The 20951-nt window shown below is 42.9% G+C and overlaps 1 protein-coding gene across 5 annotated transcripts in view; it reads left to right on the top strand.

Moving 5' to 3' along the window:
* KALRN (kalirin RhoGEF kinase) overlaps positions 1-20951 on the top strand; it is a 519314-nt gene that overhangs the window by 416028 nt on the left and 82335 nt on the right. For all 5 annotated transcript variants that reach the window (XM_075093010.1, XM_075093013.1, XM_075093012.1 and 2 more), the window contains exons 34-35: positions 4510-4539; positions 6095-6341. In XM_075093010.1, coding sequence (XP_074949111.1) covers positions 4510-4539; positions 6095-6341 — 277 coding nt within the window. The remainder of the gene's footprint in view (positions 1-4509; positions 4540-6094; positions 6342-20951) is intronic.

The raw sequence follows: 20951 nt of genomic DNA, 5'->3' as shown, positions 1-20951 counted from the left end.
TATTGAATATATGTAAATAACCAGCTAGCGTGGATTTCTACAACAATGTTGGCATATTTCAAAATACTTAAATACTTGGAGCACCTCTTCGGACACTGGTAGATTCATTATCCATTGCTGATTCTTTGACTGAAAATACAGATGTTGGCTTGAGATTCGTACTGTGGAGTAAACAACTTCTTACCTACCTGAAGTGTATTGGGTTTTACCTACAACTGCAGATCCTGTGTACTGCTGATTCTGCTTCTGAATATGATTTTATGATTGAAAAGCACACTGAAGGGGAAATTGCAGCATTTTAGAAGGAGAAAAAGGAGATAAATATGACATATGAGATAAATACGGCAATTTTAATAACAGTACACTGGATAATTTAGTATACTGAGTTGTGCTGGGTTCTTTACATTATATTGGGCTGGGTTCTTTACATTATAATCTATTTTTAAAAAGCTTAATATTGCATGAGAGGATACTTGTGTGTTACGTACTGACAGAGCATCTTTGGCAGTCACGAGTCCTTAGGCCAGACAAATGACAGTCTATAGGCTTTTGCAAAGGTATGGCAGCTTAAGCTTACTGTGTTTCCAGGCAGTGTGATGCTCAAAAGGAGTTGATTCAAAGGTGAGAGATGGGTGTAATATGCTGACAATTATTCTCCTGTTCTGTGTTACTACTCAGTTGTGAGAAGGGTCTGACCAAACTATAGGCATATTTGGAAATGGGGAACCCCAGGTATAACTGATCTGTGTTCTTCACTTGGCAGTGAGTGGCAATGACTGGCAATGAGATTGCCCGAGCTGTAGTTGCTCCTCAGCATTCAGCCCAGGATTCAAATACAGCACTGAGTCAAAGGAACCACTCAGGTACATGCAGCGTCTTCCCCAGGGCTGGCTGGGAGGAGAGCACAGCATCAAAACCCTGGCTGTCCAGCTCACAGAGTCTCCCATGAGCATCAGACGTAAAACAGGTAGCCAGGTCATCTTGGTTATGTGTCCTCACATTTCACAGACCCCCATGTGGTTCACAAGCCTCTAACAAACTTAAAACCTAATCACAAAAGCCATAAAACCTTAATTATGTCACTGTGCCACAGGAGGGAAGAACAAGCATACCAATATTTTGCACCCTTTTCTGGGGCAGCTGGTACTTACTCACTCACACTGATACAGCTACGACAGTATCACTATTACCGGTTCTCTGCCTCTCAGAGCTTGAGTTTGTCTTTTAGAGCCAGCGTGAGACCCATTGTGATTTGCAGGATAAAACATTTAGTTATACATTTAAGAAGTGCCTGAGGAATCCTTCTCCAGACACCCATTTCCCAAATCCCTGCTCACCCTGTTGAAGAGCTATTCATTCCCACTTCTTTTTTCAACTGGAGTGGATTTAGTACTAGTTAAGATCTATTTTAGAGGGAAGGAAGGACAGCCTGTGACCTGATAGGTCTTTCCCATCTGCAGTATGATGCTAAATATGCCTGTGGTGTTCAGCCTTGCTTCCTCTGGCTGCTGCTTTGTGGCTGGAAACTAAACAGATACAGCAGTGGCCATGCACACAAGATGTGATTCAGGGAAGACCATCTCATGGAAATCCTGCACTGACTGGTCCCTGGAGCTGAGCAGGCTCCTGCGCTTGGAGCACACTGGATGCTCCTGCAGCAGGATGTGTCCATGCCTGGGATCATTTTGGTGGCTTGCACTTCATCCTCGCAGAGCTGGCGGGCACTCAGTTGGGTGTTCCCAGAAGCAAAACAGCTCATGTAAGTCATGACAATACTCATTCACCAGAGTCAGTGTCTGACATCAACTGCTCAGAAGTTAGTGAGCAACATCCTGTGGTAGAGAGGGGAGTTTTCAATTGCTGTATGGCTGTGTCCCTGCCTGAACTGGTGACATCGGGCAAGGCTCTTTTCTAGCTCAGGTTTGATCTGTTTTAGAACATCATGATGCAAACACTTACACACAGAATGCACAATGATGCTTTCTAGCCCAGGCACAAGTGAACGCAGAGGATGGGAGATGGTTTGCTGGTGGCGGGCAGCATGAAGACAGTCTGGGGCTCCTGATAGCTGCTTTCAGGACATATGGCACGTTTGCTCTGGACTGCTTGGGGCCCTCTTGCTTTCTCATTGTATTTTGCTGTTTGCTTGTGCCACTTGCTTTTCTTCCTGATTTTAAGGCTATTGCTTCCTGCATAATTCATTAGATTTGTCCGTGCGTCAGATCTTTCAGTTATGCCTTGTGCTCTGCAAAGGCGTGTTGCATTGTTGTTTTTATTTTAATGTCTCTCACCAATCTTTTTGTACCATACACAGATTACACTGCTGTCTGGGTTTTAAATATAACCAGTCAGTGGCTTTAATGGTGTTTTCAATCACAGGAATAATAAAAGTGAACATAATATGTTAAAATATTAAGTCATTTACCTGTAAAGTTCAACCTTAAGGGCATTCTCTATTTTCTTTCTCTTTCCAAACCAAATGCAAGATGTGTGAGAAACCAGCAGCCCATCTGTATTCCAATTTGCATGCTCCAAGGTAGAGAGAAGCATGATGTACTTCTCTGAGATTGGAAAATTACTCTCTAAAATCAAATTAAGTAACTAATAGCTTGAGGGGTCACTTCATAGGTGAAAGGATTTCTGTCATTGGGAATCACATGTATTTGCATTATTCCTCAGTGGCTTACAATCTGTATATGTATTTGTATAATATAAGCTTTCTAGAGGCATTACTTTGCTGTGGGTTAATTTGGTAAGTAAATGCTCTTTGTGGTGTGGTGGTATATAAGACACTGAACAGGCATGGTAAGCACTTGGAAGTCCTTGGCAAAAGGAAGGATTTCCTTTTCTGTTCTTTGTGGCCAGCACCTAAAAATGATCTGTGGGCTCCACACCTGAGCTGACTGCTTGCACCTACCACCTGCACCTGTAAAAGGGAACCTACTTAATTCCTCCTGCCAAAGAGGGGGTCTTTCTCTGAAAATGTATTATTTTAGCACCAGCTCCTCCAGCGGTGAGTTGGAACATGGAGAAGCCCTGGCCCATGTTTCCATCCAGAGGACACTGGAGGAACAGGTGATAAAATTCATACGGTTTCCAGGGAGCGGGGGGAAGGTAGCTCCCCCCTCACACATCAAAAGTAGGCTTCTAAAGCTGGTGGGGGAGAATATCTCCCCTGCTGAGGAAGATGTTGATCACACCAGGTGCGGAGCAGCTCCTAGAGGGGATGATTACTTCCAGTTCTCAGTATATTAAACAGCTATTTTTAATGAATCAGAGAAAACAGGATCTCAGGGCAAGATGGTACCTGAGGGTCATGGAGCACACCTGCCACCCCTGGGATAGTGTTTACAGGTGTTGCCCTAATTGAAGCATCTGTTTGTATCACAGATGTTCAGTTATTTGAGGAGGGATTGCCAAAGGCCTGCGCTAGACTGATTTTAGGTTAGCTGCCCCTTAGGCTGCTGTGTGGAGGGCGGTGTTGCAGGTGGGGAGTGAGGAGCTGCTTAGGGCAGCACTTCATACGCTGATGCTCCCTGGAAATTACCTTGTTAGTCCCAAACTTTCCCAAGTGCTGTTTTCACCAAGCCTTTTTCCCTGGGATATTTCAGGGCTGTTTTGCCCTTCCTGTTTAAGCAATAAAAAGGACTTATTTTTCAAAAATCAACCCATACTATCTGAAGAAATTTTTTTAATATTCTAGAACGTCCTCTGCCCATATAATTCGAAACGATGGGCCTTGGGATCCTGTCTGAACCAGCTTCCTCATGCCTAGACATCATGCTTAAATAAGCACTTTGAAGATAAGCGAGAGTTAATTCTTTACAGCAAATTAGCTTGCTGTGGGATGGCAAACACGGACACCTAGTGGCACTCGAGTGCAGGGCATGTAGATGCTTCAGATTTATCTCTGGAAGAGTAGATACAGCAGAGTGTTTGTTCACATGTTTTCTCTTAAAATAAGGAGAGATTTGATTATTTTCAGAGAAAGTATCATAGATAGCATAATGTGGGGGAAAGAAAATTTACTTGACAAGGAGCAGTGAAAGCATTAGGGGGCAACCATCACATTTGGTAAGATTTGTCAGTGTATTTACCAAGAAGTAATCAGATTATTTTCTTGTGTCTTAAATATCTCATACCATACCAGATCAGATACCGTATTGGATCAGAAAGATTTTCTACTCCTGAATTAGTCCATAGCAAAGAAATCTCAGGAAATATTATAGCAATATCTTATTCTTACCACACCTGTGAATGTTTTTACTCCAGTTATGGGGAGATTATGTCAGCATGCTGAATGGTGGGTTTGCTGATAAACTGCACAGCTAGGTGCTAAACTGATCTCTTCTGTGCTTTCATCAACCCACTGAGCTCTTTCTGCCAGGATTAATGCAAGCACTCTGAATGGCCTCAAACAGCTTCCATGGTTTGTTTTGTTTGTTTTTTTTCTATTTATTTACAAATAATCTTTCAGAGAAATATTTCCTTCTTCTTCCCCAAATCTAGCATTTCGTCTACGGCAGAGACACAGGACAGGTGAGAACCAGTCCTTGTCCACTGACCCCTTTCTGTTATTGTAAATATCACCTCTGTGAATGGGATTTCTTTCACACCTACATTAGACACACAAACCACTATGCCACTGAGTGGGGAGACAGGCTGTTCCCATGGGAGTGTGCATTTAGGGCCGCTTGGGCTAAGATAAGGGGGTTTGATATTGTACCAGCTGAAGAGTGAAGTCTGCAGAGATGAGCGTGCTCTCCTCAAGGGCTCCCCCATTCAAGCTGATAAGCAGATCCCAGTTCTCATTGATTTCAGAGATACTCAGCATCATACAAGATTCCTCCCAGTTCAGTTGGATTTAGAAGCTGTTCTTTTAAAATCATTTTATAATACGCTTGGATTTAGCTTCATATCCTGAGAAATAGGGAAGTTTATGGTATTATACTGTTCTGAATTGGCTTGTTTACTATTCTCAATAACTTTTGAATCCATGGACTAATTTCTATCAAATTTGACACTGGAATAAGGACCTTAAAGATACCTGCATGCTTCAGGGAAGCAAGGAGCACACAGAAGAGAAAGACCCAAAAGAGGGCCCCTAATGACAGGCAGACAGCAAGAAATCCACACTGCAGAGGAGCATTAAGAAAGATTCCTCACACCAGAAAAACTTAGACTTGTGCTCACACCTTTTTAGACACCAAGAATCAACCTCAGAGATGCAAATCTGTAAGAAAACAAGCTTCATTAGTGCTGCTGCTTGTGCAATCACTTCTTCTGTTTTGTTCTGTTGTATACACAAGCGCTTATATATCCGGTCTCTGGTTATATAGAGACCATGATTAAACAGAGGCCAGTATTGTTCATTGAGAGTCACAGGGTGTGAGGCTGAAGAAAAGCAGCAGGTTGCCAGCACTCAGTACGGAAGTAAGACGATACATTTATTCTTAGATACAAATCCTGGAAGTCAGCCTATAATCAATCATTCTACGTTTATATATTTACACCTCTGCTTTCCATCAGAGAACATGGGAGGAGCTTTTCTGATCTGCCTGGTCAGGATTCCCTAGTCTACCGAGAGGTCCCTAGAGCGAGTCTGGGAAGTTGAGGGCATGTTTCTTGTCTTGCAAAAAATTGTAGCTGTTACCTCACTGCACTGGTGGCATGTGGGAATGTGTCTGGCTCATGCTGTAGAGGGGTGAGCTGGAATTTGTCCTGCCATGAGATCACAGCGTGGAGGCAGCCTGGGCCATTGCCAGTCTAGAAAGTCACCCCAGAAACTAAAGCAAGAAAAACCCCATGGTTTCTGATGGACGCCCACAGCTAGAAAATTCACCCACAGCTAGCATTCAAAAGGTTACTGGGTGGGTAGCTTTGCTTTCTCACTTCAGCCCAGCAGAATCAATAAGAAGTAAAGGAAAACAGGGTCACAACATGCTGAACTTTGAAAAAAGAAATTATTAACTTGGCTTCTAAGGAATACAAATCCTGTCTTTGCCAGTGTAAATATGATGCAAAGATGATTGCCTTCATCCTGCCCTCTCTGACTTCTATTCGTGCTCTTTTTTTTTCTGTTGAACCTGGGCAGTTGTCTGGAGGGTGTGAACTAACCGTGGTGCTCCAGGACTTCACAGCGGGCCACAGCAGCGAGCTGAGCATTCAGGTGGGGCAGACGGTAGAGCTGCTGGAGAGGCCAAGCGAAAGGCCAGGCTGGTGTTTGGTCCGGACCACGGAGCGGAGCCCGCCTCAGGAGGGTCTGGTTCCCAGCAGTGCGCTCTGCATTTCCCATTCCCGCAGCAGTGTGGAGATGGATTGCTTCTTCCCTTCAGGAAAAGGTAGGCAACAGTCCGGCAGGTTTGAGACTGTTTTGGATTTCCCCTTTTGTATCATGTAAGTGCAAAGCTGCTTGGGCTGCTCTTACAGTCGGCGTGGGTAAAAGACTGTTTAGTTGTTAGCGAGTTGTGTTACCAGATCTCTGTGAATCGGCACAGCACTAGCCTAACTCCATTTCCATGAATCAATGTTTGTATGTGTACGTCTTTTGCTGTGTGGCAGTCATTATTGTCTTTAGATTCTGAGTAAAAATAAGACCTTTAGACAACAAAGGGACTGGTTTTAGTGCCTAAAAGCCTAGAGGGAGGGAAAGTCATGTTGTATGTACACCCAGGATGCCCCAAATTGTGGATATGTTATTTTATGAGTGCCGCAGTGCATACTAGTGCATGGTCTTTCAGTATATCCCTGCTGCCTGTCTGTTATTGCAAAAAAAGCCACCAGTGAGTACTGATACATTCTATTGACTTGTGAACTGGAGACATTGTGTGTAATGGCACAGCACAATGGAGAAAGAATCCTTTACAATTTGTGTGCAACAAAACACATCCCTGGTATTATCCTGAGAACTTGGGCTTCACCCATAATGAATGGTGAAATATTGTTCGTCTCTGTGGTGTCTGTGACCTATTTAGTTGATGTTCTGTTCTGAGCAATGTGTGTCCCACCTATAGCATCCATGCAACCAGGCATAAGAGACGCTCCAGACTGATAGACCAGAACCGGTTCAGTTCAACGAGGCCAGAGCAGGTCTCTTTTTGGCTGTGCCCCCGCTTTTGGCCATGCACAACACAAGTAAGGTCCAGGGAGGAAAGGCTCCTGTCATCCCACTCCCGACTTCAAGCCCACAACCTGAACTTGCTTTTTAGTTTTCTTTCCCTCTGCATTAAGGGAAATACAGTGTGATCGGTTCTTGTTTGAGCAACTTAAGGTCAGTGGTTTCGTTTGTTTTGAGAAAAAGCATTGAAACCAGGCTGTAGTCTGTCCTCACTCCCTGCCTGCACTCCCACTGTGGGGGCTGGGAGTGGGGAGCACCCCCAGGACAGCACAGCACAGTTAGGGCCAGGGTCTGCAATCAGCGTTTCCCCTAGAGAGCCATCTGATCCAAACCTGGAGGAGGAGAGCTCAGCTTTTTCTCTCAGATTTGATCCCCTCAGCAGGTCTCGTTTGGTTAGGTGCTTCCCCTTGCCCTGCTTGCAAGAGAGAAGAGGTGAAGTCGGTGCTGGCTGTCAGCTCTGTCTGTGGTGCAAACTCCAAACTCGTCACGCGCTTCTTAGACTCGCCACTGACTCCCCACCCTGCCTCACTCCCAGGGTCCTGCCCTGCTTCTGCTGCCACAGGAGCCTGTCCAGGTCCTCAGCTGTCATCTGAGAAGCACTGCAGTTGCTTACCTGCAAATGAAATCTGTGAATAAACAGAAAGGTAAAGCTGAAAATCAGCCTGGTCTGTGTAAGAGCAGTCACTGCCTGACATGACTCATAGGAAGCCAGAGACATGTCTGCTGGGTGCATGGTCCAGCAGTTGGGCTTGGGTCCTCTGCTGAAGGATGCTGTAAAACACCACTCAAACCTCATTTGAGTGCCCTAGGTTGAAGAGTTTCTCCTCAAATGAAGCAAATAAAAAAATTGCAGGAGTAGGCTGTGGAAGGGGAGGCAGGAAATCCAGAGGAGGATGGAGACAGGGTGGTGCAGGGTTTGAGGGCTGGCAGGAGACATGGGGACTCTGCTGCCAGCACGATTGCGTGAGCTTCAGGACACAATTGCACTGCAGGTACGGCGTGACAGGCGCATTGCCAGGCTGCAGCTGGTGGGCCAGAGCTGACTGATGCCTAGAAGCCACAAGGCTGTGTCAGCACAGCGCCGAGCCTCTGCTAGCATGCTTTGCTTGCCTGTGGGGCTGGTTATCTCACACAACATGCTGTGACCCCTTCCAGGTTGGAGCTGGCTCTTCTTCCACCATCTCCAAACAGGTGCAGAGTGGGTCTGTCTGGCTCCAGCCATGTATTCATGTCCTTCATTTCCTTATATCACTTTCCCCCTTGGCCTCTTTTTTCTTCCTGCACATACCAAAGCTGTATCAGGGAGCCTCAATATTAATGGGATCTCCAGAAGTGCTGCTAGAAATAATAAAAATAACCATCCAACCCACAATTTTGGCCAGAGTACAGCAAATAGATTCTGTGTCTAATCAGTTCTCCCTCTATTAGGAAAACAGGAAATTGTTATAACTGAATGAACAGATGCTGGGAACAAAGAAAGAGGGGTAAATTTAAAGTTTAAAGGGGAAAATGCAGTAGTCACTGAAGGAGCCTGCTGATGTCATGAGATGCTGGAAGGATTAGCATGATAAATGGCTTCTGACTATTCAGATTCATGTCCTTCTCTACTTACGGTAGCTTTAGGCATAGGTTGGACTCAGAATCCCTTGGTCCAGGCTTCCAAAATTTCTGGCCTTTCTCTACAACCCAGAAAAAAGGCTGGCACATTTTATATCATAATCAAATGGTGTCCCCCATCTGTTTCAAGTATGTAAACACACACAGTTGCAGAAGAGCAGGTTAATAGCTGAATTTTGCTTGCAGTTACCAAGGCACATAATTCTTTGCTTTTACAAGGACTGTAATTTCAAGAACAGAAAGTATCTATAATCAAAACTTAACATTTCTAATAATAGAATTTGCCATCTATGATAGAAACATGCAGAGTTTTGAGAAGTATTAAAACATGGTTACATCTGCTTGCTGAGAAATGGCAAATTACTGTATTTGGTCCTATTATAAATTATGGTGGGCTATAAATATAAATTGTGGTTCACAGAAGCTACCTACGACTCTTAAAATGAAAGGGTAAAGAAAGTAATGTCAGCCAGCACCTGAAAAGACGAAGGCTTGAAAGATTTGGTGGGATCACCAGAACATTTTGTATAGCATCAGTGCAATTTCTCATCAAATGAAAAATAAGCCTTTTTAAACAGCCTCACTGAAAACCACTGGAAATTCAAAACCAACCTTCACAAGTGAACATGTGCTCTGGCTCTTCCTCACTTTTTTACGCTGTTCCTTTGAAAATAGGTAATGAATTAACATAAAATAGTGCAAAAGGAAAAACATGGTGCAAATATAAGAGAACAAACATGAAGGAGAACACTTCCTGCCTTTTGTAATGAAATATCTTTACAGATTTCTCTTGATCAGTAAAAGTGCAGACACTTTAAGGACTGGTCTCCCAGCTTTCCGTCTGACTGCTGGCTGTGTTCTGTTGGAGGATACACGTTTGATTTTTTCATCAACTGACTACAGCTCAGAGCACAAGTGTAGTCCTGCCTGTCCTGACAGTGTTTGCAATTACCTCTGTAAAAAGGCAAACAGGTTTCTGGGATTCACCTTTTGCAAGTGATTTACAGATGATTGAGTAAAAGGAACTCCTCTGCAGTCTCTGTTACTGTACTTGAAAATTTGTAGGATTTTTTTTTCTGATTAACATTCCTAGGAAGAAAAAAGAAAGGCCTGTAACACTAGGAATGAAGCTCTGTTTGAACTGTCCCACATGGCTAATTACAGGAAAGCTGTGACTTTTATTCCTGTCTCTTTTACCCTATAATTGAGCTCTAAGGTATTAAGCTATAAATTTCAAATTAAGAGAGAAATCCACATGGACAGAAAGCAACTTAATGACCTAGCCAACATTCATTAAGCACACTGCAACAACCATATTCCTGGTGTCAGCCTGTTAGCTTTGACTGAGTGATTCCAAATTCGCATTTGGCCCATGCAATATTTAGATGAAATCTTCATCTTATGACCCCTCACCCAGCATTTTTCTTGTAACATAAAAGTCATGGTGTAATTCAAAGAGTAACAAAGGCTAGTTCTTGCAGTAATTTTAAGCAGCCTCCATTACCAGAGGAAAAAGAATGCATTTAAAAAAAACATAGGGTTTTATAGCACTTGTTCTGGACTGATAATATGGGAAGGGATCCCATTCAGGGCCCCAAACCAGACCCTGCTTGCAGGATGCTTGTGTCTCATATATATCTCTGGAGGAGATGAGGAATATATTTTTTTAAGATGCTATGCGAACATCTTGCTGTGCAGGCAGATGGCCACTTAACAGCAGGGCTTTGGTGGTAGTGGTGGGTCCTTGTAACAGAGCAAACTGAGAAATAACTGGGTCTCTTCCAACTGAGGAGGAAAGATAGGTGTTGCAGGGTGTATGTTGGAAGGGTGAGCTTCTTGCCTGTACTTCCCAGCTGGGTCACATCAGCCCTGGTACAGCACCAGGCTTTGGGCAGGAGGGACAGGAGTTTTTGTGCTGCTCAGGTGACAGCTTGTACATTTAGGGGGTCACCTACCAGATCCTACAGCCAGAGAGAGACTGTGGCTGGTAGGTGCAGTGACAGTCTGGTCTGTAAAAGAAGGAAGCAGAATAAGGATTTACCAAAGCTGGTGAGAAGAATGGTATCGGTGAAAAAGAGGTCACGCTGAGACCTAAGGTTTTGTGACCACTCCTTGTGGGAAAGAGCAGATCATTTAATGGATTAGTGTGCAAAGCTGGGGAGGCTAATCCAGCTCTTACTGGGGTTGGAAGTCTCTATCCTCCAGTCCCTGATCTCAGAAGAGTGATCTATGTAGGGAAAAGCACAATTGTTTCTTCCCACGTCTCTGTTTTTAAGAACATCTTGGATTTTAGTCAGGAAAGAGTCTAGGCTGCTTTTATTGTGTCCCTGTTCCTGTTGAGTATTAAATTGCGATCTGCATTGGCTCACTCACTTTCTCTGTTGTGTTTTAAACAATCTCTGTTGCAAAACATATTCGATGGTAATGATTCCTGACATCCTGGGGGAGCTGTGTGAGGACGATTCAGAAGTTTTAGTGCACTGCATTAAACTTTCAGTCATCCTTGTAGAGACTGAGAAATTGTTTTTGTTTTTGAAACTCTTAAGACCAGTCAGTTGAAATATTTGTAAGGCTCTGAACTAAAAGAAACATTTTATTAGGTAACAGTTAATTTAACCAGCACATAAACAGGTCATGGGGTTTCTGTTAAGCAAACAATGTTCAGGCTCCCATTGTCAATATAAATATGCAGTATTTAAATAAAAAACCAAATGCTCACCTGTGTTCCCAATACGGTTCCAACAAGGGTGTTCAGAGTCAAAATTTCATAGTATAGACTGTCTTTCAAGAGAGGTCACATGGACGCCTCCTGCTGGCATTTAGTGCCTCGTGGCATCCTTGTTACAAGTTCAGAACATGGATTATGTAGGAAAATCACATCAGGAAAGTTTTTGCTGTGTTTTCACTGGTTTTCAATTATGATAGAGCAGCTGGAAACAAGTCAGCTCTCCAGTGTGGTGTAACACGGCAGCTCTCTATGGTCCGGCACCAAGGTCTGCCGGAGCCCAGCTTAGGACTACTGCTCTACCTCAACATATAAGTGTGGCTCCATGCAGTCATGAAAGGAATGGAAATAGAAGGAAGAAAGAACTCAAAACTACTTTGCTATTTCAATCAGGTCACCCTTTCCCTTGTTTTTTCTGCACTCTGTCTCCCTCCTCTCTCTCATCAAACAATAGCTGCTTGTCTCCACTTTCACAGCCCTTCACAGCTTCTCCCCACCATATAGCTCCTTTCTGACTCATCGGGGAATGCCTGCCTCAGTGCTGGTGACGCCTTGCTCCCCTACCTGCTAGTATCTTTTGATCCCAGTCCTCTGTGCTTTCTCCTACCTCATAGTCACCCTTTGGAAGAACTCAGATACCCATAAAGTGTCTATCCTTGGTGTTATTCATGCTTACACCTTCTCCTGGACTCCATTATCTCCAAAATAATAAAAAAAAGAACAAATATTTAGCAACAGTTGGCAATATGGGTGAAGAGGTAGGCCAAGTCAGGCCTAAGAGGATGAACAGTACCGGTGTTATATCGCTATGATTGTAGCTCTACCAGGGGTTTTACCTGTTGGGTACATCAGTACATCAAGAAAACAAACTATACTGACAAATTGTTGCATACTCAAGCCCTAGAGGCAGCATCAGTCCAAGCACCACCCAAGTCACTAGATAAAGCTAGGCACAGCCTGACCAAGCGTGGCAAATACTTGTCCTTCACGGTGAGTCACAGCAGCTACAGGTCATGGACACAGATTGTATGCAGGCTGTTGGAGCCATGTTCTGACGGCTTGTGAATACTTTTATTTCTCTGACTTGGTGTTTCTATTTCATTATTTTTTTCTTGTTTTCAGTATGGCATCACTAGATATTTAAAGCTAGATTCAGCCATGTGAACTTGTTTAGGACATATCAGGTACTAGTAAAGTCAATTATACTTACTTCTTCAGCTGCTCTGTTACCTTATCAAAGCAAAAGGCTTCCAGTGCTCTACCTGGAACTTTACTTACATGGAGAAGTACAATTTTGATAAATGCTTTGATAGAACAGGAAAGGCTATTTTGGGGAAAGTTGCTTTGCTTTTGTACAGTGGATTTTTATTATTTTAAACACAGGAGTCTTTGTTTAAAAGAGAGAAAGCCTGCAAATTTTTTTGTTTACTTTGCCTTTGCATCCCCTTCTAACAGGGGGTAAAACTTCATCCACCTAGTCCCCTGTCAGCTTAACCCCAAGTTTCACTGTACAGTGGCTGTGCTGGTTTTTTCACTGCCAAATTAAAAAAACAAAAGGAGGGAAGGAATTTTAAATGCTGTGATTGATCAAGAATGAGCCAAAGTGTTCAGCACCTGGTCTAGCAGAGAAATTGGGTCTGGCAGAGAAACTCAGCAGTGGAGTGGTATACACACTGCTGTAATCTACGTGTACTGTGATCACAAATGATCCGATCAGGATTAGACCATTGATGCTGTAATGTTTGGATACATCACCATGTGTTGGGTGTGATTCCCTTTATTAATGTGGGACCTGCTTTTCCTGCTGCTTCTTCCATGGTTTTCATAGGTCACCCTCACTATGTGTGTACCAGGAGGAGCTTGGGGAGTACAGCAAATAGGGAGAGCACAGGATAAAACTGGACAGAATTCAGTAGCTGATATTGCATAAAGGTCAGGGAACCTGAACTAAAGGCCCTTTCTGGCATTACAGTCTCTGACAGCTTTATTATTGTGCAGCTCATGCTCAGTTTTCTAATGCATAGCTTATAGAACCGTTGGGATCTTTGCTTAATTTGGCTGGGAGGCTTTCAGAGAATAGGGTTTCCTGGTAGCAGATATCATATTGATCACCTGTATTTCATCATTAATATACTGGCACCAGCGTCCCAGGCTGTGACTGAATATGGGATAGAATTGCTGCCTATCAAGGTAATAAATCATTCTGGTTTTAGCATCAGATTAGTCAAGGCCAGCTAAAAAAAAAGAGATATACTGGCAGAAACACCCTAATAGGAGTCGAATGGGAAAGCATCAGCGAAAATGTAGTGCAGGATGTTTCCAAACTCTGTGTGGATCTGTAAGAGAACAGAAACATTCACATTTCAGAAGGGTTAAGCGCTAGTCTCTGCAGAAAGAACCATCGTGTATCACTGCTACGCAGGCTCCTGGCACCACGGCTCAGAGTGGTGCTCATGAGATGTCTATTTCCAAAATGAAGAATCTTCTCTCTCAGGATAAAGGATCATTTGTTTCCTTTAGATATGCTTGTGGGTTTGTTGGAGAGGCAGTTTTTGGAAGAGGGTAGAGTTACTTATTGCAGTGCTTCTGTTTTGTAGAGAGATGGTGGTACAGCTGGCAGGGCAGACTGGGTCTACCTCTCGAGAACTGGAGCTGTAGGGAGTGAGGAGAAGGTAGAGAGGGAAAGCAGCTCTGAAGAGGCTTTCTCATATGGTCTCCCCGGACCTGTTTCCTTTTTTCACTTGCCTTATTTCTGTCTGAGGTGTATAAAAATAGTTCCTTGAGTAAAATCTATTTCCTCTGTATTTAGACATGTGTCTTGAAATACGTATAACATGGTGGGAAGGGGAGAGTTGTTCTGTAGCACTTGGCCCATCGAGCTAACAGGAAGGTCATCCTGCAAGAGTGGCAGAAGCATGTGGATGGCTCGCATCTTGTGTTTCCTCAGAGGCCAGACTAAATTTAGCCGATTCACAGATGGACACGGGACTGTAATCCATCTGGGACTTGGGGGGGAAGAGTGGGATCTGGGTTGTTTGCCTAGGCTTTTTGCTCTGTAACCAGCTTCAGCAAGACACCATTCATTATTATGTTCCTCATGGTTTTCTGCCTTGCTGAATATGCCATAACTTACTGCCTGATCCTTTTCCCTGAAACGTTTAAAGTTTAAGCATGACGGAAAAATAGACTGCTGGTTCTGAGTTCATGCCTGACATCCCTACTAACTTCATGTCAAACTGTGGATGTACTTTTTGATACCGTCATCACAAAGGTTAGGCCTATAACTGGTACTTGCAAGAACTGAGGTAACACAAATACTGATGACTGATGATTTTGGCTTCCCCAAAATGTTGCCTCCTCCCTCTTTCAGCATCCAGACAGTTAAAGGGACTAATCCTAAATGTAGTATTTGCACCCTGCAAGGCCTGTACACTGCTGGGCTGGTCCTTCCGTTGCTAATCTTAAACAAATATTTTATGAGTATGTTTTGAAGTGAACTAGCTCTGCTAAAAATCCCATTTCCCTGACCAGTCTGAGCCGGAGATAGGCAAACTGCTATGCAAAGCACATATGTATTAAATAATGCATTTCAAGTAATTGAAATTATGTTTCTATATATCTGCTTCAGCACACTGCACTGATTTGATATATTGATCCTGACACAAGAAGCCTGATTTTCCTGTCATTTACGCAAGTGTTTTGTCAGAGAAGTGATTCCCAGGTTACACATTTCACAAAAGAGCCTGAACCTATGTCAACTTTCCTTAGTTCAGATTAATCTCAAATTCTAGAAAGTAGAGTTAATGTTGCTGTCACTATGATGGTCTAAAAGCCTAGGGCAGGAGGTTATTTACATAAATGCCAGTGTAATTTTTTCCATTCATATTAACTGGTCTCATAAAAGATATTATCTCTTCTTACAAATGTTGCCTTTAACTCCAGAATTGCATTTTTCCTTCCATGAAGGCAGAGTCCGTATTTGACTATACTTTCTTTAAATCTGTTTTCGTAAGTCTCTCAGTTCAGAACAGCTGAAGAGCAGTTCTCTTTTTTATTATAAGAGGTTAAACCATTCTTGTCTTTGGTTGTCCTGAGCATTTATTAAAAGGTATGAATAATGTATTCTTCATAAATGTGCTGAATAACTTGATTTTTCAGGATGATAATGCAGTGAAATAAGTAACTTTTTTTTTCCTAGAGTTTGCAAAATACAAATTAAATTTTACCCAGCATAATACTAGAGATAATTGCTTACATATTGCAGTAAAGGTTAGCATGGCCTCCAGTCTCTCTAAAGGTGTACCTTCCAACAGAAACAATAGTAATATACTCTCCAACGCTTCATGTAATAAAGCAGCCCTGACTACTTCTCTTAAGCAAGGCAGTTTGCAGCTCACGTGTGTTGGTGGCGCCTTTTTTCATGAGGTGAACCTAAGGTTCCATGTTTCTCACCAATCACATTAAATTGCCTGATGCCAAACTACAAGTTTTTATTGCCTTTTGCTTTTGAAAGCCACAGAGATTACAAGTTAAATAGTGGCACCCAGTGTTCATATTTCAAGGGCATTTTTCTGTTTTCTAGTCTGGGGAGAAACACTGAAATCTTTCAACTCAAGATACACTTTTAAAAAGTATTTTTAGGTCATCATACATTTCAGTTTTACTCCTTCCAGACTGTACCCAGCTCTTTATTTTCTCTGCAGATTTCATGTATCTTCAGAATTTTAAGTTAATAGCTGCATCTTGCCAAGGAATATATACCCAGTTTCCTTAGATATCTATGGAAATTGCATTTAGGAATCAGAGGACAGACTCCGGTCTTAAGAACCAAATGGCATTCTTCAGAAAAGCACTGAAGAATTTATTAGCTCTGCAGGACTCTTACTCAGTGAAATAAGTACATTTTTCCTTCCACTGACTGAAAAAGTCAAGTTAAGTTTCATGCAGTGTGAAGGAATCGAGGTGCTCTTGCTGCACAGAAAGGCTATTCTAACCCATGAAAAAGCTTACTAAAAAAAGTTTTGTGCATGGATGGCAGGGGAAGGTAGTTCAGGCTTTATACCCCAGTAGTCTTCATGGCCATTGCACATCTGTTCAGACAAATCTGCTGTAGTTGTGCTACGCATACACAGTGCTGCTCCACAGGACAACTGCTTTGTACATAGCCTTCACCTGGGAGCTATACACGTTCTGCAATGTTCAATCTGCTCGTGCCATTCCTTATTTCAAAGATGTGTCTTCCTGCACACAAGATGCAAAAATGCACATTCCACTCCCCACCAGCTTGCTGATTGCCATCATAAAACATGCTACAGGACATGCAGGCACAACAGAGATGGGCCTGATCTCAGCAGCACTGGGGGCTGGCGCTTCGCTATGCTGAGCAAGAAGACAGTTGGCCAGATGGAAGTACCCATTTTGTCTCATGCGGGGAGGCTGACCGTCTTTGATTATTATTATTTAAAGTGCCCTGTGCCTACTGGAGCAGCCAGGATCTACCACAGTGGGTGGGATCACTGAGACAAGGAGATAGTACAACAGTACAGGTGATGCATCAGCCGTATAGCTTGAGGCCTTTGCAGTAAAATCTGAACATTAATGACAGGAGAACCAAAGCAGATCAAGGAACCGATCTGCGCTAAAATGAACTTTTTTTATTCCACCCTGGGTTAATTTTAACCTGGATCTGTTTGCAGACCAGATTCACTGTGAGGCTGCACAAACATTTCTGTTGGCACAAGGGAAGCGGCAGGAAGGAGCAGGCACCTGGGAGAGACAGAAAAGGCAACAAAGGATTTTGGCAGGGCTGTTGGCTCTTGACAACTCAAAGTGTTCATGGAACTATCCTGTAATGTGGAGCTGTTACATACCGAGAGATCGGCTGAACACAGGAATTAAAAAATACTCCATGACATCATGTACTTGTCCCTCCCACAGAAGGACAACAGGTTTTTCTGACTTGCAGTGACTGGAAACACCAATGTGTAGAAGTCTAGCTTTTGGGAATGTCTGATGGTACCAAACAGAAGGGGGATTTCTAGAGTATTCGGTGCTAGATTAGCAATCGCTTACTGATGTTCGCAGGAGCTGCATTTCTGTGCAGGACATCAGCAGAAATCTCATGTCAGAGAGCTAGCATCCTAAATATGCCATTATTGCTAGTCTGTGGACACTAAAGAATGAAAGCGGGTAGAGGTGCTCCACACTGATAAAAGCAGAAGGGTTGTTTTTTAGCGAGTCATTCCACCAGCTGATAAAAATAGCTTAAAAGCCTTTTTTTTTTAATTCTCTGCACAGCAGGCTGGCCTGTTATGTGTGCCCTTGTTATTTATACCCACCATAAGTTTCAATAACAGCTTTACAGATTCTTTTATGCCTGCTTTAGATCTGGTATTGTAAATTAGAAAGCTTTGCCATCCTAAACATTGCCTAGTAAGAACTCTTCTACATTCTTCTTACCCTAGAAAAAAGGGGAAATGGAAAATACAGTTAATGCAATAATTTGGCCTAAGTAAATAAAAGCTTTTACAATATTGACATTGAATTTTATTTTAATTCCAGTCCAATTTCTCCAGACTGGCCAAACAGAGAAAATTTTCTCTCTGACTGGCAAATGGTGTGTGCCAGTTCTTAAATTTTTCTTTTAGCTTGCCTTGAACCGTAACTGTGTTGGATACTGGGTGGGGCTTAGGTGATGAACAGAACTTACAATTTTCTGCAAAACATCTCAGGAAAATAGTCTGAATACTCTTCCATAAAAAAAAAACAAAACCAAAAAAAAAAAAGCAGAAAAACCCAACCCAACCCGACCAAAACAACAACAACAACAAAAACCCAAGCAGGTAACAACTTACTCTAAGGAAGGAGAAATGCCATTTAAAGAGAAAATTAGCTGTGGTTTCTACCATCCAAATAGAACAACCTCAGGCAAGTTGAGACAGGCAGGTCAGGAATACTTTCCTTACACTATTAGTCTGTAGTTGCTAAAACAACTCACCTTTGTCATGCACAACTGGGTGAGGCTCCTATTTATCTTGGAAAGCAGACCACGATGGGCTGAGATAGGCTCATGATTTCCCCTCTGAGGCCCAACACAGTAAGACAGGAGCCAAAATATGTCCAAAAGGGAGAGCTTTAATGCTTTGTGTCTTCCATCATTGGCTATTGCAGTAACTCCCAAAGATAGCCTCTACTCTAACGGAGATAAGCGCTTCAGGAAAGGAACACCTGCTTTAAATTTTTATTTCACTCTTTTTTACAGAAGGGTTGGGCTTTTTACTCTGACCAGTAGCTTGTTCAGGATGTGTCCACCACAGCGTAGCTCTCCAGCAACCAACTGGTACCATACTAATATAAGGTGGTACATGACTCCACTTATGGGGCCTCTGAGATGAGGCTCTTTGCTGCAGCCTCATCTCAGTGTAGCTCATCTGGTGGTACTGCTGGCAGGTCAGACACATCCCCTCTGCTCACACAAGACCTTGCTGAAGCAGTAGAGCCAGTCCAGGGGCAGGTGAACCTGCGCTGAGATCTTGGAGGAAGGCAGCAGGGCAGGACTGTATGCCAGCCTCTAACTGTGTTCTTAAGCAGCTCACTATCAGAAAATGGTTACTGCTTAGGAAGAAGCTGTATATATAATGGAATTGGTCATGTGCCCAGGAAACGAGAGGAACTGGACAATGTGGGAATCTGTTCTGAGATAGCTGACAGGCAAGGTTAGGCTGGAGGTTGAAGGGGCACGTGTTCTGCAGGTCTGTTCTGCTCCTGAGAGTGGGTGAAAATCCCCTAGGTTATACCTACGTGAATACTCTGGGTGCAACTCTAAGTTCCCTTGAAACAGACTGAATCACATGAAAGCAAGTGTATGTGTCTTATTTTGCACCCTGCTTTACAGCCATCCATCTTGTGCTGTTCATCTGATGGTCTCTTTAAGAGACTTTTGTGGATAAGTATCCAAACATCATCTGTTTTTATCATAGGTTCTTTCTTCTTAATAGGATGAAGATAAATTTAAAAAGATAGGTTGTAAATTAGGAAAGAAAGCGAGGCTAGTGTCAGTATGGGACCTGTGATTTTTGGGAGAGGTGGGTTGTACAGTAGATAAAGGTGAGGTCCATCTCAGCCAGAGCAGACAGGCCTGGCTGTGGCCTTTAAGGCTTTACAGTAGAGCTGGTGGGCCAGGATGCTGTTTGGTCATGGCAACTCTTCTAAGTTGCCATAACCCCATCCCATGCTGATGTTTACAGCAGAGGGATCAGGAGTGATATACTGTAGCATTTGCTGAACATATGACTACATTGCAGTTCGGTGTGGAGTTTGTGCTGGACTGTCTATATTTCTTCTTAATTTGTTTGTTTTAGCTAGTTGAGAATGTTCTTTTTTTACCTACCACTGTGCTGAACTGAGGAGCCAAAAACCTCTCCTTGGAGTTGTGCTCCCTCGTGCCAGGAAGGAATATGACTCTATTTATTTATTTATTTTTAATTTATTTGATCTGTTTTAATACCCAATAAAGTTGTTGTTTTTTCCAACTGGCATGACAAGGCTCTGGCTATTTTTAAAGAATGTGATGCATTTGATTTAACCTAATGAATGTTTAGTGCTGTTGAAAATAGCTGGAGCTAGAGCCAAGAATAATGTACTGAAATGTGCTGGTTGAGCAAGGACTGCTTCACTCTGCCAATCTGCTTTCCCTCCAATTCTTCAGATTTACCTGGTTTTGTGAGTAGCATTTACAGGCAAGACATATTGATCGAGGTGCTTTTTAGTACTAAATCTAAAGGCCAGTAATGTCGGAGCCATATTTTGCCACACTCATTTCAAGACACATCAAGCTGTAACAACTCTTCTTGCTGTTCAGTGTCAGATGTCCATCTCTGTTTCAGACCACTTTAAAGGGAACGTGAAATGCTAATATCCTTTCATTGCACACAGGAAAGTTGAGACATGAAATGGCCATTTTTCCCCCCTAAAATCACCCAGAAAGCAAGTGGGAGAATCAGTAATGAGACTCGTCAGCTAGCATCTGCTGGGCTCCTTAAGCTGCTGTGTAACTCTTGATTTCTGCGCAAACTGAAACAAGACCATAACCAGAAAACAAGTTCTGCTAACTACTTAGCCTTGCTCCTGGTGTTTCTCACTGACTGGTTCTCGACACATCCATGTTTACTGTCCTGCCTGCACCATCTGAACAGCTCTGCAGGGGGACCTGACTCTCCCTATTAACAAAGCTTAAATTTCCTGCATGTCCTTGCACTATCTGAATATGTCTCTGCAAGTCCTATCTCATATTTAAATGATGTATTTAAAACTGTACAAATCCATCTTCCTTTTGCCATGCATGAGCTATTTCTGTTAGATAGCTGGTTTCCTATTCTTTCCTAAGAAACGAGTAACTAATACTTAAGCTTCATTGGATTAAAAAAATAAATCAGCCATAATACATCTTACTCAGTGATAGTGGTGCCCATAGGGATGGATTTTCTGCAAAGA

This window comes from Phalacrocorax aristotelis, chromosome 5, assembly GCF_949628215.1.
Source record: "Phalacrocorax aristotelis chromosome 5, bGulAri2.1, whole genome shotgun sequence".
Classification (NCBI taxonomy): Eukaryota; Metazoa; Chordata; class Aves; order Suliformes; family Phalacrocoracidae; genus Phalacrocorax; species Phalacrocorax aristotelis.
This window is presented reverse-complemented; position numbering and strand designations above follow the sequence as displayed.